The sequence below is a fragment of the Poecilia latipinna genome, unplaced genomic scaffold, assembly GCF_001443285.1.
Source record: "Poecilia latipinna isolate Pla-1442-1.1 unplaced genomic scaffold, P_latipinna-1.0 Scaffold2209, whole genome shotgun sequence".
NCBI lineage: Eukaryota > Metazoa > Chordata > Actinopteri > Cyprinodontiformes > Poeciliidae > Poecilia > Poecilia latipinna.
In genome coordinates, this window is record NW_015114825.1 from 54,285 (window position 1) to 72,391 (window position 18,107).

General features: G+C 42.7%; 1 protein-coding gene and 2 long non-coding RNA genes across 4 annotated transcripts in view; 2 read left to right on the forward strand and 1 right to left on the reverse strand.

Annotated features, from left to right (window-relative positions):
- LOC106936749 (uncharacterized) overlaps nt 1-7,526 on the reverse strand; it is a 14,274-nt gene extending 6,748 nt beyond the window's left edge. The window contains exons 1-2 of the long non-coding RNA XR_001422204.1: nt 6,179-7,526; nt 313-1,220 (exon numbers count right to left, since the gene is read on the reverse strand). This is a non-coding gene — a long non-coding RNA (uncharacterized LOC106936749). The remainder of the gene's footprint in view (nt 1-312; nt 1,221-6,178) is intronic.
- A 412-nt stretch (nt 7,527-7,938) lies between these two features.
- On the forward strand, nt 7,939-9,832 carry LOC106936747 (POU domain, class 3, transcription factor 4). Its single transcript, XM_015017935.1, has one exon. It carries the CDS (start codon nt 8,254-8,256, stop codon nt 9,343-9,345), a length of 1,092 nt encoding a protein of 363 aa, XP_014873421.1. The 5' UTR covers nt 7,939-8,253; the 3' UTR covers nt 9,346-9,832.
- Nucleotides 9,833-11,247: 1,415 nt separating this feature from the next.
- LOC106936748 (uncharacterized) lies at nt 11,248-13,948 on the forward strand. Of its 2 annotated transcripts, XR_001422203.1 has the most exons (3): nt 11,248-12,513; nt 12,614-12,721; nt 12,844-13,948. It is a non-coding gene; the product is annotated as an uncharacterized LOC106936748 (long non-coding RNA). The 2 variants fall into 2 exon arrangements; XR_001422202.1 differs by having other exon boundaries at nt 11,248-12,721.
- Nucleotides 13,949-18,107: the final 4,159 nt, after the last annotated feature.

Here is an 18,107-nt window from a genome sequence, read left to right on the forward strand (position 1 = left end):
CCCCCCCCCCCCCCCCCCCCCACCCCCCTTTTTTTTTTTTTTTTTGTGGTCCCCCCCCCCGGCCCCCCCCCCCCCCCGGAGACGCTCCTCACGCGTGCCCGGGGGCCGGGGGAGCGTGCGCGCCGAGACGCAGCCCCGAATTAGAGGCGAAACAAAACGCAACTTATTCCGCTTCAAAGAGACGAGACGGCAGAAAACCCGAAGGTTTCGCGACGCCGACGTGAGGCGCGTCTCGCCGTGGACTCTTGCTGCTGTACATTGAACATAACGCGGCTTAAGAAGCAGGCTGCTGGTGTAATTCATCATCCTTACCAGGCATTAGGAAGATGCGACGTGATTGGAGGGTGGGAGGAAAAACAACGCTCTTGCACAGCTCGGTATTCAGCTGAGGACTTTCTAAAGTGTAGAGGAGGGCACAGGGGTCACGAGGTGTGTGTGTGTGTGTGTGTGTGTGTGTGTGTGAGCATTTTTTGTGTGTGTTTTTCTGCGTGTGTGTGTGTGTGTGTGTGTGTGTGTGTGCGTGTGTGTGTGTGTGTGTGTGTGTAAGAGAGAGAGAGATGGCAGCATCACCAGTCCTCCAGGGCTCAGCAGGCTAATTAATAATGAATCCCAGAGAGTCTGTGTTTGAAATGCAGATGTGCAACTGCCAGCTCTGCCTGCTCCTTCAGAGGGACCTGTCGGTTCATGTGTGTGTGTGGGGGTGGGGGGTGGGGGGATGGGTGGGTTTGTGTGCTCCACAGGGGGAAAGTATGTCGGCTGGTTGTTTAGCAGTGGCAGAGAACTTGCTCACATCCTGCACGAAACTCGCGGGGGCCATTCATTAAACATCGACCACATTTTTGACTTTTGAGCGAGATTTCTCCAGGAGGCAGCCACAGGAGGAAAGCCAATTTCATGTGGGAAGTTTTTGCAACAACTTTGGCCTCTTTTTCTTCTTCATTTGGCTTCGAGGTGCCATCGGAGGCCTCAGCTCTTCTCAAACTCGGCAGAGAAAGAGGAGGAGGAGGGTGGAGATGCTGAAGAGCACACGTCATGTTTCTCTACATTTTTTATTTTTTATTTTTTCCTCTTCAGTGATCTCTGTGCAGGATGCTCTGTGTTTGTGTGGACAGTTTGAAGTTTAACAGATGGTAAACTTTTATGTCCCTTTTTTTTGTTAAAACCAACATGGCTCCTTTCTGTGACCCTGTAACAGCACCAGCCTCTGCTGCCAGCAGCACCTGTAACACAGTGAAAGACACACACACGCACACACACACACACACACACCAGCAGTGAATATCCCTCAACTCTCAGGTGTTTCAGTTCCTCACAGATTAAAACAACTTCATTTTTCCAACATTTGGTTTTGTTTTCTGAGTGTAAAACCTGGAAAGACTCTGCGGAGACGCCTGCAACCTTTTCTCTTAAAACATTTAAAACCCCAAAATAATTTGATGCTGGAATTTGCATTGTAACTGGAACGCTAAGTGTATTACATTAAGGCTAAAAGGTGCTTTTCAACTCAATCCCAGCCTGTTTTAATAACTAATCTGGCAGTATAATTTAGGAGCTTAATTTGAGTGTCTAAACTTTATCTGTAGAGTTGTTGTTTTTTTTTTTATTTTTATGCTGCTTGATAAAATGGCTGACGTCCTTCAGGTCAAGCTAATAAAAAACTCAGCAAGCTTTATGGTGTAAAGCCTATGTAAATCATGAGAACTTTTTTAATATTATTGTATTATCACCTTATGTAATTTGTCTTTGGGTTATGAAGTATTTAAAACTTTAGTTTTTAATTCTAACTTTAAAAGGTGACAAAATTTTCAGGCAGACATTTCTCCTCGTTTGGAATATGTACGGCAAACGTCACGTTTATTAAAGATTATTTTCCTGTGGGTTTTATTTTTATGTTTTCTTACTATTTTCATTTCTTTTCATGTTCTATTTTCTATCGTGTATTTTGGCTTTTTCGTTGTATTTTATTTCTGACTGTTTTAGTTCTGCTGTCTTCATTTTAAGAGGTTTTATTTAGTTTTTCTTTGGTTTTGCTGTTTTGTCATTTCCTTTTATCTTTAATGTTCACTTACTTTTTCTGTTTTAATCAATTTTTCTGTTTTGCCTTTAATTTTTTTGTTTCTTTTAATTGTTTTTTTAAACTTTTATCCTTCTGCAAAACCCCATTTGTTTCATTCACAAACAAGCAAAACTTTTGTTTTTAAAGTAGGTAGGTAAAAAAAAAAAAGTACCTTCAGACCTAAATCCTGCTATGCTGAAGAAAATGCTCCCTGTATAAGTAATATTTTATGTATCTGGTCTTTATTAAGTAATAGCATTACTTAAACCTTCCCTCAGAAGTACGTCAAATTTTCTAACACATCATCATATAAAAGAGCAGAAAAATGGAAAATTAAAGGAAATGCCTCAAACGATAGAAGTGAAAGTTGTGCACATTCGTCTCTTCGTGACTATAAGTGACTGAAACTGGATGTGTGTAAAATCCTACGCACATCCACACACGCGTCTAAGCTCTACAAAGCCTGCAGAGCGTGGCAGTGCAGAGTAAACAAACGCAGCCCGCTCTCATACATTATACAGCCGCAGCACAGTCACTCTCTGGTCAGTCCAGCCGACCCCTCACGGCCTCGGACGGACGCACAGACTTATAGATGCACGCGCGCATAAAAAGGGAGCAGATGGGACTTTTGTGTTCGACACTTCGTTCCTCAACACTTTGAAACGACGTTTTAGAATCGGGCTAATCACAAAAACAAACAGCTTGTCACAGAGAGCGACGTGAGGCCGGGGCTCATCCTGTCTGGACATGCTGGAGCTGTCCTTTATTAGCGACGTCACGGGTTAATGGGAGTATCGATTTTTCTGTCTGGCAGCCTGCAGAACAACTTAGTTCAGACTGAGAGATGACAAAGGCGCCCCTTCTTTTTTCTTTCTTTCTTTTTCCATTTTCAAAAGAGCAGACAAAAACAAAATATCTACGTATTTTTGTTTTGTTTTTTGCTGTTTTTCCAGTTTACTCGCTGTGGGTCAGGGGGAAAAAAAAGAATAGCAATTAGAATATCCTTTGTGTCCAATGTATGTGAATAAATAAATAAATACGTGGCCTTGCTCTGTTGGCAGCATGGGGCAGATTTTAGGCTCCTTGGGGAAAAGTTTCTAGGAAAGGTCACGACACTGAAAGTGACAGGTCCCGCCCCGAGGCCCAAGGCACTCTCAATAGCAGACTAAAGCCTGATTTATCTGGGAGCCGCAGCACAGAGCTGGAAGCTGCAGGGTGGAACATCAAAACCAAAAAAAGCCAAATGGAGCACAAAACGCCCAGTCGAATTCAGACACGCTTCAATTTTTGTAATAAACAACTCATTTTAATCTTAATTCAAAAAGAAGAGGGAGGGGGAAATGATAACAAAGCTGAAACTCGGTGTGGATTCTCAGAGGAACAAACCCTGGAACCCTGGAAGTTTGTTCCTCAGAGAACAAACTTCTCAAAGGTAAACATGAGAGCAAACATTCTCATGTTTACCTTTTTTTACTATATGTGAGGTTTTCTTAAGGTCTGGGCTTAGTCATTTAAATTTCCTGACAGAATATAAAAGAGCTGCAGCCAAGAGGCAATTTAACTTGACAAATGCTAAAAAATTACTTAATAATTATGGTGAAACAATTAATCTAGAGCTCTAATTAATCTTTATCATGTTAATTGAAGTATTAATTAAAAAGCTGGTAGCATTGAGTCTCACTCTGTAAAAAGCAGAGGGTATTAAATATTAACTACTACAGTTTTTTTTTTTTTTACTTTTTAGAAAAGAATATCAGTAATAACTATGTTTCAGTCATTATAGTAACGAATCCCAACTAAAGATAGCGGTTCTATCAGCTGCTACTCTTATCCTCTAGTCTTGTTCTGAGTGTTTTATGTTTATGTTGATTTTATTACAGATGAATATGGCAATAAAATTGTTTTAAGACTTTTTTTAAGTTTAAGTTTCTGTATTGGGGCAAGAATTTGAGTTCAGGTTTAGCTAGCTTAATGACAGTTCTAATGCTAAAGCGAAACTAGCTAAAACATGAATTCTTACAGTTGTAGTAGCCATTTAACTTATTGCTGAGTTAAATCAAGCACATTAGGTTTTAAATATAATATTCAAAGATGGTTGAAATTTGACATTAACCACCGACCCATTTTGATTAGAATTAAAATAAAGTGTCAATCAGCCGTTAGCCCATTTCGTCGAGCGGTCTCCCGCGGAGAACAGTGAGGCTAATGTGTTCATTTTAGTAATGAATTCATCAAGTCAGCAACAGCTGAGAACCGTCATTAGACTTGTGGTTGAGAAAGTTTCTGCGTTGGACCGAGAATTTAAGTCTGTGTCGAGCTTTAGTCGAGTTAGCGACAGCGCTAATGCTAATGTCAAACTAGCCAGCAGTTTGGACTCCTGAAAAATAATAAAAAAAAGATTTTAAAAGTTTGTTACTTATTGAGTAACATTTAATATGGCAGTCCCAAGATACTTATTTTTTTTATATTGGTTATTTTTAAACAGGATTTTAGGAAAACAAAACAAACTACTGAAGCCGGAGGGTTCAATGTAGCGCTCTGTGGTGTGAATTAAACTGACGCACGTCCATAGTCAGCTTTAATTGGTTTTACTCAACTGTGATTTTGTTGCTTCAGAGTTGTTGCTTGATTTTATTATTATTATTATTATTATTATTATTATTTATTTGTTTTGTATTTTTCAATTACTAATACTGAAATGGGTAAAGAAAATAAAACAGAACTTAATTTTAGTCAAATTAGCTCAATAATGGCTTTTAGCTTGCACGTGAATTAATCTGTAAAGTAATTGTTTTAAAACTTGTTAGAATTTAATTTCATTTAAAAGTATTTTCACTGTTGAGCTTAGCTGAGAAATACTGATTAGAATCTGCCCAAATGAAACCGTATCCAAATTGTTCAACGCATATCGTTGCGGTTAAGCTAGCATATTTGCTGCATTAACAGATCTGATCTCGCCCCTTATTTTTAGACGAACACCCGTAGTTTACTGCTGACTGATCCGTTTATTTTCTCCCCTCCCCTCCTGCAAATAATCTGCAAACCGCCAGAGTCACAAGACAATCGTTTAAAAATTCACCCTCAGCCGCCAAACAAACACAAACAAAAAAACGTGATAAACAAGCGCGAACAAGCGTCTCCACAAAGGCGAAATTAAAGAAATGATAGCTCATTAGTTTCAGTTGTTCGCCAGTAATGTGCACCTTGTATGGAGAGGAGGCTGCAAGTGTAGCGGGGCTGGCTCGGGTTATCTGTGAATGGGCCCTTTATTGGAGGCGCGGAGCGGGGATTTGCCTTTTATTCGCCTCGCTATGGAAACGCGCTCGGCGGCAGAAAAATGTCGACGCGAATAAAAGGGAGTCGGCACAAGGAGCGTTTCTAGAGAAGCATCTGTTACACTTAGAAACTTAGACTATGGAGAGCGAAACAACCCCCCTCTCTCTGTTTCTCTCTCTCCCTCTCACTCTTTCTCTCTTAATCCAAGTCCTGCTTTATGCGCCACAGCAAACAGGCAAATTTATATTTGGGAAATAAAAGACGCAAATATGTGATCCCTTCCCTAATTCTTCCGTATTGAAATGTCTAATTTGAGCAGTTTAGATCAAATGATTTAGTGCGTGTATATTTTAATCCATTTTCAAAACTCAATTCGCTGAGGCGTGTCATTTCATATGACATGAAAATGTGGGTCCCTTATTGAGAAACTACTGCCATCAGTTGTGGTGCAAGTTTACAACAAACGCCGCCACTTCTTCTTCTTCTCCTCCTCCTCCTCCTTTTTTTTCATCCCATAACGATCCAAACGAAGCAACCCGGCTCACCAAATCTAGGCCAGTGGAACAACATCGCCTTTCACATCAAATATTCATCCACTTTTAGCCGAAATTCAAAGAGAATGGCTATAAAGAATTCAGGCGCAGCTCCACGCAGGAATTAGACCAGGAACAAAACAAACATATCCATACGATTTTCTTTCTTTCTTTTCTTTTTAATTTCCCACCCATCTACTTGGACAAGGTTACAGGCTGCATTATTCATCCTCCTCTCTCCCTCTGTCACTCCGAGGCCCCGTCCTCCCTCCAGCGGGCCGGCCTGCACTCCCGCCCCGGTCAGCCAGCTCACCTGCTCCGGCCTCTTCTCTCTCCCCCCCCCCGTCTCAGCCTCGGTTCTCCGTCTGCGCAGCTTGTGCCTCTCTCCGCTCTTCTAATGACTTTCTGGTGGCTGCTGCAGCCTTCTTTTTATTTCTTCTAAATGTATGAAAATGTATGCAAATTTAAATCAAGCTTAAACCTGGGAGCTGGAGCAATATGTTTAATGGAATTTCAAACCAATAAGGGGGACGGTGACGCAGCCCGCTAATGGCAAATACAATCACGCAGCTGTATTAGCTGGGAGATATGCAAAAGTGATGCATAATAACTGCGAGGGACTTAGCTTAAGTGACTACAACTTGCTGAATTCTTTACGTGGCGATCGCTGAATGCAGCTACGGAACTGTCTTTTATCGTGATAAGATTTTTTATTATTATTATTTATCGTTGTCACTATAAATTCCGATTCTGTTTTTTTTTTTTTTTTTTAACTCGCTGCAGTTTTTGTCGGGATTGTTTTCAATGTCTTCAATGAGAGCATCAACAAATATCAATACAATTTGAAACTAGATTAAATGCTGTTACTGATCGGAGCTCAGTGATATAAATCTCTTCTTTATGTGACTGGTGTCCTACAGAATTGCTTCACAAATGGATGTTTTTCAGGAACAGTGTTTGTGCTCGTGGGGCTTTGATTGCTACGTGGAACCGCTTTTCACTGTAATTACAGCTGCAAGTCTTCTGGGGGTACACCGGCTTTTAGAGACCGACATTAATGCCCAGTCTCCTCTGCAACGCGGCCATCATGTTGGATGAAAAGTGTCTGTAAACATACATATTTGAAAGATTGCCAAGGAGTCTTAAATTGGATCTCAACCAGGATTTAACTGGTCCCTTCTAACGGATTCATATTTTTTTTTTGATCCAAACTGGCAGCTTTGGCTGTATTTAAGAAATTTGTGCTGCTGGAAGGTGAATATTAGCCACAGTGTCGAGTCTGCACAGACGATTTTGTGCTCGACTCCATTTGTTTCCCCTTCAGCTCTCACTGTCCCTAAGGAAGAACAGCCTCCCCACAGCATGATGCCACTACCACCATGTTTTACAGTCAGGACGCTTTGATCAGGATGACTCTTCTGACAGATTCTGTGGATCTCTGAATCTTCTTCAGAGTTTTATCATTGACTGCCTTTTTGATCAATACTCTTATTTGTCTGTCAGCACGCTAGACGAGCAATAGTGTCCTACCTTTTCCTTTCACTCTTTAAAATAAGGGTCAAGTTATTAACCCAATTCTGCTTTTGCCTTCATCGTCACATTGTGTACAAAAGGTGACTTTTATTCAGTGGTGTTAGAGTAAAAGGGGCTGTATTAAAAAAAAATCTACACTCCACACTTTGTATGTTTTTATTTGCAAAAACGAGCAGAAATGATTTAATATTCTCGAGAAATTAAATCTCATGAACATTGAGGTTTAATTTCTCAATATTAAATTGAGAATTATATTTTATGCAATTTGCTTTTGTAGTTTTTCCTCTCGCCAAAGTGACAAATGTTTTCAAATGACCTGTGCGTAAAAGAATGCGTAAAAACGCGACTTTCCGCCAAACACCTGACCATTCCTTTCCCTTGTTAAGTTAATAATTACCAGTGAGAACTGCTCTTAGTTTGATTGTATCCCTCTAATTTAAGTGCTGGCACGTCTAAGAAATGCCGTTGCGCTTTAATCCCTTTCTTCGCACGCGCTCAAGGGTGACGGGAGCAGCAATAAAGGCGCGCGTAAATCAGTTGGAAACTTTAATTAATAAACAGGAACTGCGCTCCACGCTCCCATCACTCCGCAGCCAGACCCAGTCGACCGGTGCTGTACGACACCACTTCCGGTCCGACTGCCTCCGTGGTAACCCGAGCTCCGCTTCCAGAAGGCGGAGGCTCGGCGAGTCTCGCGGCACGTCATTGGCGGAGGCGCGTCGGCCGTCGGCGCGTGAGTGGCGGCGGAAGCTGTCAGTCAGTGCCAAGCTGCAGACGGGGCTCCGGAGAGAGGGAGATGTCAGAGGCTGAACCGCTGCCTCCATTCAGTAGCATTAGTGGGGTTCAGCAGCCAGCATGGCCACAGCTGCCTCCAGCCCCTACACCCTGCTCAGCCCCAGCTCCATGATCCACGCGGACAGCCAGGCCATGCAGCCCGCGAGCCCCTACAGAGGCCACCAGAAGCTGCTCCAAAGCGACTACCTGCAGAGCGTCCAGAGCAACGGGCACCCCCTCGGGCACCAGTGGGCGAGCAGCCTGTCGGAGGGCAGCCCCTGGTCCTCTATGGAGCAGCAGGACGTGAAGCCCGGCAGAGAGGACCTGCAGCTCGGCATCATCCATCACCGCTCCCCGCACGTCGCGCATCACTCCCCTCACCACAACAACCACGGGAGCCACCCGGGAGCCTGGGGCACCCCGGTGTCCCACAACTCCTCCATCACCAGCGGGCAGCAGATCAACATCTACTCCCAGACGGGCTTCACCGTCAACGGCATGCTGGACCACGGCGGCCTCACGCCGCCGGCCAACCCGCAGGGCCAAGGCATGCACCCGGGCCTCAGGGACACGCTCAGCCCCGAGCACAGCGACCTCGGCGGGCACCACTGCCACGACCACTCGGACGAGGAGACGCCGACCTCGGACGAGCTGGAGCACTTTGCCAAGCAGTTCAAGCAGAGGAGAATCAAGCTGGGCTTCACCCAGGCGGACGTGGGTCTGGCCCTGGGCACGCTCTACGGCAACGTGTTTTCCCAGACCACCATCTGCAGGTTCGAGGCCCTGCAGTTGAGCTTTAAGAACATGTGCAAACTAAAGCCGCTGCTGAACAAGTGGCTGGAGGAGGCGGACTCGTCCACTGGCAGCTCCAGCAGCATAGACAAGATCGCAGCTCAGGGGAGGAAGAGGAAGAAGAGGACGTCCATCGAGGTGAGCGTGAAGGGGGTCCTGGAGACCCACTTCCTCAAGTGTCCCAAGCCGTCCGCGCAGGAGATCACGTCGCTCGCGGACTCGCTGCAGCTGGAGAAGGAGGTGGTGCGCGTGTGGTTCTGCAACCGGAGGCAAAAGGAGAAACGGATGACGCCGCCCGGGGAGCCGCCGCCGCCGCCGCACGAGGGACCCTATTCGCACAGCGGGAGCGCGGGGGACACGTCCTCGTGCCACGATCTCTGACCGCGCGAGGAGGAGGAGGAGGACCCGCCCGGTTATGGACTCTGGAGCGAAGGGACGCGAGCGCGCTACAGGGTGGTGGACCGGCTTCCGGCTTCCAGCCTCCGCCGCCTGTCCCGGTACAGACTCCCGCCGCTGCCGCCAGCACTGAATCCCAATAAGAAGAACAGAGAAACCCGCTCAAGCCTTCGTCCTTTTTTTCTAACTGTCACGAGGGCATTATTACATCACATTTCAGATCCTTTTGGAGCTTCGCTTTGTTTCTTTCTCTTTTTTTTTTCCTCCATCACGGATATAAATACAAAAATGTGCCTAATTATATACCTGCCAGCGCCTTTGGTTTGTGTCACCATTTCCCATCAGCTCTATAATAATTGCTAACATGGGAACTGATGTCTTATTTTTGACTTGTTGGGGTCCCCCCCGCCCCCCTCCACACACACACACACACGCACACACACTCACACACATGCTGTTTTATTTGGATGATCAGTGGCTTCAAACTAAAAAACAAACAAAAAAATCAGTTAACGGTTTTTTTTGGTTGCTATTTCTGTTTTACAACAAATCTGTAATTATGTTGTTGTTTTTTTTCCCATATGCAAACATTATATCAGATGTAGTGATTCTGCAACATAAAAGCACTTGGAGGGTTATTACTTTCTTAATTTTCGCCTCTCCCTCACATTCTCGCCTATTTTTGAATTCGTTGTTTTGTTTTTGTTTTTGTTTTCCTTTATTCTGACCATAGAAACTGTGTGTGGACTCTGGAGACAAACAGAGCCGGGGATAATTCAGAAACATGGGTGTGGGGGTTTGGGGAGGGGGCTTAACGACGCTGTACACCTGCCTATAATTTTACTGTACGATCAGTATCCCAAAATTTTTTATAATCTCCAATACTCCTGTTATACTCGGTTCAGTATTTTTCTCCGATATTGTACAGTTTTATATATATATATATATCTACACTTTTCGAGTCATTAATTTAAGCAAATTATTGTTAGTTTATTCATGCACTTAATTAGCAATGTTTTTGAAAGAAATAATAAAAAAAGCAAAGAAAGAAGAAGAAGAAGAAAAAACAGAAAATCACCCAGCCTATTTTCAGTAAGATGGAACAGTTTGGGCGCTTTTATTCCAAAATTTCGATGACAGCTCGAGTAATTATTTATTTTCAGTATAAAGCTTGTATTATGTTTTGAAATAAACAATGTATGTTGTAATAAACAATTTCCTGGTACAATTGTTTACTGTCTAAAGGAAAATTGGATGTCTAAGGAATTATTATTATTATTATTATTATTATTATTATTATTATTATTAAAGGTTGCGTCGCAGCTCATGCCCCCATTGCTTCCCAGGATAAGTTTAAAAATAATAACTTATCATCTTAATTCTCATCATGTAATAATCACGAGGCTACATTTATATTTACGGGCAACAATCAGAGGAAAATAATTGCTTTGCTCACAGAACGCTGTCAACTTTTACTATTTATTGTTGTATTTATGTATTATTTCGAGGATAAAATCAAAGTGGCTTTTTCTATTTTTAAACCATGAAATTCAGCATTTATTCCGAATTTAAAACCTGTTACAGAAATATTATTATTACTATTATTATTATTATTATTTTTATTTTATTGCTAGGAGTAGTTTTTTTATTTATAGTATGCAATCAGTACAGGAGTATCTTTACGATTTTTTTTATTATTTAGAACGTCACAGATGTTGGAAAAAAAATTATCATCCTCATTATTATTATTATTATTATTATTATTATTATTGCTGCTGTTTGATTATGAAAAAAACTGGGGTTTTTTCTATTTAAAAAAATATTTGATCAAATATAATATAATTAAATATTTTTTATTAGAAAGTAATATATAATAATAAAAGCAATTAAGCAAAAAGTACGCCACAAAAATAACAAAAATTTCAAATGAAACAAATCAACTTGTTCCCAAATGATGTGGTCATTGTGATCTAATCCAGCTCAATCCAGCCCACATGTTCCTACACACACACACACACACACACACACACACACACACACCCTTTAAGCCTCCTGCGTGTGAAAAGGTAAAGCCTTCACGTGACGAACAGCTGTAACATTTCGCGTGGGACCTCGGTCTGTCACAGCCAAATCTCACTCGCTCCTCTCTTACAGCTCCGCTGAAACCTTATTGTCCAGGCCCTCTGCCCTGCTCCATCAGACATGCGTGATTTATCGCCCGGGCTGCTGGGCCTGACAGCAAAAAACACAATGACACACACACACACACACACACACACACACACACACACACACACACACACACACACACACACAATCAGAAGCAGATGAATCTCATTTCAAAGACTACAGCTGTGTATATAATTGGCCGTGCAAGGGCGAAACAGACAAGACAAAAAAAAAAATCTCCATAAATAGATAAATAAATAAAGATGCCGCGACTAAAAATAATTCAGGGATGGCGTTGGGAAGAAGAAGTCGACCCCAGTGGATGCGGGACTGTTTAAATCATTCAAAAATAGATCCGGAGGGGAGGAGATGAGGAGGAGGTGAAAGAAGGAGAGGAGAGGAGAGGAGAGGAGAGGAGGAAAGGCGGAAGGGTGCTAGGCCTTGCCTTGAAATGGAGAGCCTGACTGGAATACTAATGCGTCTGAATTTATGCATCTCCTCAGTCTGCAGCCCTGAGAGGAGAGGAGAGGAGAGGGGGCGGGGGAGATAGAGAGAGAGAAAGAGAGAGAGAAAGAGAAAGAGGGTGAGGGTGGAGGTGAAAGAGGGCGGTTATGTAGAAGAAGAGAAAAGTAAAAGCATGGCTGATTGATTCCATCCATCTGTTTTAGTTTGAAATAATCCTGGATTTCTCGGGGTGTGGACGGAGGAGGAGGCGAACCCGAAACAACATGACCCTGGAAGAGGGAGAGGAGGCAGAACCGAAGAAACGAGCAGCACCGAGCCAAGGTTCCGGGGGGCGGGGTGGACCGCAGCGTCCCTTCAGCCTCTTCCAGAAAGAGAAATAAAAAGAATAATCGAAACATTATTATTATTATTATTTTAAAAAGTAACCAGTCCGCTCTGTGTGAATTATTCACCAGTTGGGTTGAGAGAGAGAGAGAAAAAAGATTGACTCGAGAGATCCGTGAGGAAAACAAGAAACAGGTGAAAGATGAAAGCACACTTCAGAGGCGTCAAACGATAACCTTCAGCTAATTTTTCTGTTTTTTTTTGTTTGTTTGTTTGTTTGTCAAAACTCTTTAAGTTGTGTGACTCAGCGCTGCTCTCCAGCAGATAATTGAGCCTGAATCAGATGTTAAGTGACTGATGATCAGACAAGGACAGGAGCAGCAGAGAGCCAGAGGTGTTTACGGTGATTACATCTTATTGAAGCGCGCTGCTGCGAATGTTTATATCTATATAAATGTTCACAAATGTCCTTTTTTCCCCGAAAACGTTTGACCTACAGCTTTTTTTTCTTTTCCTTTTTTTTAGATGTAACAGGATCTCAAGGATGGCTAGCGGGACACACGGCTAACTGTGATGTTTACAGTGAAATTGGCAAAGTAGGGGGTCAGAGAAAGGACAAAACAACGTCCTGTTTCTATTTAATTACACGGGAGAGAGAAGCGCGGAGCTGGAGTCAGTTTGCTGAAGAGCAGCAGCTCCAAAAAATAAAATAAAAACTAACTGGGAGAGACAGCTGGGAGGTTGTTAGAGAAAACTGTCTGTGATCAGCCAGTCATAAATGTGTTTTCATACACATTCATATGCGCTCTCTCAAAACCAAATGTGCTTCAGCTGAGTTCTCTTCTATATTAGTGTGAAACATTACTTATGTACAAAAAAAGAGCAACAAAGCAAAACGACAAACTATAAAGAATTAAATAGGATGCACTGATTACCAAAAGGCACAAAAAAAGCAAAGATAAATTCAAACTTGTCTATTTCTATTTGTCGCTTCTACAGACGACTAGAGGCATAAGTGGACTGCTTAGGGTCTCCAGGCCACCAGGGGGCTCCCAAGAGCTTCTAACTCCTTATAGATGTAAAAAAAAAAAAACACACACACACAAAAAAAAAAACAACAACTTTATATTAGTTGTGAGCTTTTTCTACTAGCGTACTTTGCGTACTCTGTGAGCTGTGAGGATTGTTTGTACAAACAGTCGAGATTTCATAGTCAGGTGTACTGTTTTTTGACATTTCTCGTGACAATTCACTTCATTTCCCACAATCCAAATGGACGTGTTTCTTGTCCATCAGGGCAGCCGCCGCCCACCTGTCAGCGCAGGACAGAGAGCGGCAGTCGGGCTGTGAGTCCACGCTGCTGGTTTACCAGCTTTCAGCCGCGGTGTTCTCCAGCATACTAAACATTTCGGTGTGAACTCGTTTCCTACCGAGCGGTTTACTGTGTGACACCATGTTCTTATACCAGTTCCTAACACTTCTACTTCGAGCCGTCATGTTCACTAGAGATGTGTGATATTATACTGCATATTTTGGTATTGATCAAGTAAATATAGGAAGCATATGACCAGTACCGATACCAATACTGATACTTTGTACACAAGTTTGATATGTTATAAAACTTCTGACCTTTATGTGTTTTTCTGGGTTTTTTTTTTCCTTTGAATTATTTTTGTTCTATTCTTGGACAGAATTTAGGCTAAATATCTATCTAGAAAATACTTTAAAGAAGTATTATCATGATTTTGAACAATTTGAAAGATAGTTCCTAGAGAAATCTAAAGTTTTACAGCATTTTGTTTTCTTTTTCCAAATCTTTCCAATACGCTGAGCTGCTTTATTTATTCTTGTACAAAAACCGTTTCATGCACCGAAGAATAAATCTTACATCATGCGTTAGGAAAACAACCCGTCTGGAGAAGCTCAGCTGTTACACATCAAACAGCATCGGCTCTCCAAGCTCAACTCCAGAAATCAGAGCACTTTCAATGGAGCGAGGAGGCGAAGCCAGTGAAGAAATCCCTGTTTTCCCTCAATTCAACCGGAGTGAAAACATGACGCCTTCAATTTAATTGGGAGTGATGGATTTATTTCAAAATACATATTTAAACAGTGCGAATGCAACAGTTTCGGTGGAGCCCTTCACACTTGTTGCAAAGCGTGATGAGTTCACTTATTCAGCACGTTTTCAAACCGCCTGTGCTCTTTATTTTACTTCTTCTATTTCTTTTTTAATCATGCAGAAACTGAAATCAGCTTCATGGTGAAAAACACCAAACTTGGTAACTGACCTGAGGGCAGAGGGGCTGTTTCTTTGTATTTATAATGCATCAGCAGAGACTTGGCTCTGAATCAAGTGAAGCTGAAAAGACAGGAGGAAAGGAAGCAGCGTGAATGAGAGGAGGGAGAAAGAGAAACAGAGAGAGAGAGAGAGAGAGAGAGAGAGAGCTGTGCAACAGGATTAATGGTGAAGCTGAAAATCAATCTCATGTCCTCGGTTGGCATCTTTTGACGGGGGCAGAGCAGCTGTAAGGTCAGAGAAATTCAGAGGAGAGCAGATAGAAATCAAACCGAAACAGACAGATGAATAAAATCGGCAGAAATCGGTTCCTAAGTGCAAGTTTTCATGTCCTTCGTGGAGTTTCTCTGACTCTGCAGCTTCACAGCTCTGTAAAAAGTATTCACACCCTTGAATTTTTTCAGATTTTATCACCTCACCAACTGCTATGCACCTTATTGGGATCGTATATAATAAAAAAAAAGTGAAAGTAATTCATAAATGTGAAGTGGAAGGGTAGAGATTTACTTTATTTTTATTTGTTTACAAGCCTGTAAAAACTTTTATTTTCGCCCGTTCTTCTTTCCAGATTGAATGGAGAGCATCTTTGGATCTTCTTTTTTCTTTCTTTCTTTTTTTTTGTTCCAAATTCCCAATTTAATCAGGACTTGGACTAGGACATTGCAGAGTTTTCCTACAGGATAAACATGTGTCGTCTTCTTGTCAACTATGGCCAGCTTTCCTGTCCCCATACCATAATGCTGCCACCACCTTGTTTCAACATATGGATGGTGTGGCAGTTTTAGCTTCACCCGGTTCAAAATCTATTTTAATTACTAGCTTATTTGCACCTTTTAACATATTTCTAATTTTGTTTGAAAAAAAAAAAGTTTGATAAATTGGATTTATTAAACATGACTTAAATCATCACAATTTAGCGCCTTTAAATTGGGCCTCTGTCTCTTTAAGAAGCTCCTGCTCTGTCCTGCACTCCACCTTCAGCACGTCTTCAGAACAATATTCCTCCGCTAAGCCTTTTATTTCTTCTTAGGATCTCAGCAGATACGCAGTTCCACCAGGTGTTTGCTAATTGCTGCCGCCGCTAGTCTGGAGGATAATGTTTGTGTAAAAGGCTCCTGGTTTCACCATGGTGGCGTTTGGTGAAACCAGTTGGTTTTTATAAACCAGAATGGCTGGAACGGAAAACTAAAAGGTTTCTCAACATTCCAGGTATGTTTCTGATGAGGGAATAGAATATAACATGATGTAACGCTCGATAAAGTTTACATGACACTGCCCCTTTAAGGGCTATGAAGGCTTTTGCGAGACTCTGTATTTCTTACACTTTCCAGTGACGCATAAAACTTGCAAACTTGTCAGAAGAAGAAGAAGTGTCTCTGTAGTCTCATCTCTTCTCTCTGCTGTGGCCGTGGCAATCACTGTAACTGTTAAAGCCACGCGCCGCCGCCTCTGTCGTGCGCGCGCATCGTGATTGCTCCATTAAGGAACGCGAAGTGACAACTACAGTTTGTTCTTCTGAGGCTGCGCGCTCCGCTCTGATGTTAGGTGGACACACACGGCTGCACGCCCGCAAATTAAGAGGTCGTATATCTAACTAGCGTGTTTAGAGGAGATCTGTCGCCCAGACTGCCAGCACGTCTGTTAACCCCCCAACACACACACACACACACACACACACACACACACACACACACACACACACACACACGCACACACGCACCTACACACACACGAAGAAGAGGGAGACGGGTCTGTTTGTTGTGGCTCAGAGTGAGTAAATCACTGTGTCTGATATCTTCATTTGAAACAGAGGGCTGATCACTGCTCGTCCTGCTTGTTCCACATGAACTCATTATCACACGCGCTCACTCCATTAATTTCCTCGCTTTTATTAGCAACACACACACACGCCAAACGCACGCGCACACACGCATTCACACAGTGTGGACCGATGACAAGCGCTGCCTCTACCTCATCTGACAGCTAATGGCTTCATTAGGAGGCGCGTGTTAATTGGCTGACTTTGGGGAGAGGCTTGTTAATGAGGATAAATAGATTCACACCTGAGCGAAGTGTGTGTGTGTGTGTGTGTGTCCAGTCTCAACAGCAGTGTGTGGGAACTCTGAGTGATGAGCAAACACGAACCCTTTGCAAATATGAGTGCGACACTTTGTTACGCAGTCGGGCTTTGTCCGAGGACGCGGAGATGGTGTGTGTGTGTGTGTGTGTGTGTGTGTGTGTTTTTTATGCTTGCCAGGCAGACTTATTAGGCGAGTGCTTGATTAGCACCAGGAGGCCAAAACAAAGAGCAGTATGTCAAAGCAATTAGCCCCACTGTTTACCTCTCAGCTCCTGGGCTGACTGCGAAATGCATCTCATCCAGGAGAAAGAAGAAGAAGAAGAAAGGAAGAAGGGGGGCGGAAGGGTACAACAGCTGCTCTCCGGGCCGGAGTGTGTGTCGGTGTGTTTGCACACTGATGGGAACAGTCCGTCAATCCATCTGCTCTCCTTGCCCAACCACATTCTCGTCCTCTGCTGTCTGGATGTGACAGCTCTGATACACACACACCGGTGCTTTGGGGAGCCATTGTTTAGAGGAGGCGCAGATTCTCATGGGGGTCGCACAAAGCAGGGTGTGTGTGTGTGTGTGTGTGTGTGTGTGTGTGTGTAACGGGGACACTGGTCAGACAAAATGGAAGCAGGCGAGACCGATCATTTGCATAAGGGTAAAGAAGAGGCCCGGGACATGCTGTGTTCAGCTGGGACTCACCATGAACTGGGCGGCAGCACCATCTGGTGGTGGCTGCGGTTACTGCAGGTTGCATCTGCAACAGGAACAGGAAACAGAAAGAGAGGAAAGAACAGCAACGGAAAGAGGGTGTGGAATGGAGATATATATATATAAATAAATAAAAGTGTGAGAAAGTCAATGATGCAAGAATAAAGTTGTAGTCTTGTGAGAATAAAGTCATAATACTCTATAGACTTTATTCTGGTAATATTGCAACTTCAGTCTTGAATTATTACAACTTTATTCCCATATGAGTTTATTTTCATAATATTACAACTTTATTCTGAATTTATTCTTGTAATTTTATTTTATTTTATTAATTAGTAATACTCTGTCATAACTTGAAACAGCTGACTGACTTGGTAGTGTGAGATTTATCACAGGCCACACACTTCACTGCAACAACAACAACAAAAAAAAACTAAAAAAAGATTTCAAAAGGGCACTTTTTGTCCTTGGGTCAAGCAGCCAGGTGCTCTAGTGCCACCTAGTGTTCATCTGTGACACCTTGGTGCTCACACTTTTTTTTCTTTACCCAAAGTAAAAAAAAAAGAACTCTAAAGCAAATTGTGATAAAATTTGAACATATATTTGTATTGGACATATCTAAATTCTAAAATTATTTTTTAAGAGCTGTCCACTGCTCCAGCTTAAGTAAAGCAACAGTGAGCAACAAGCAGGTGAAGCATCCAGCAGCCA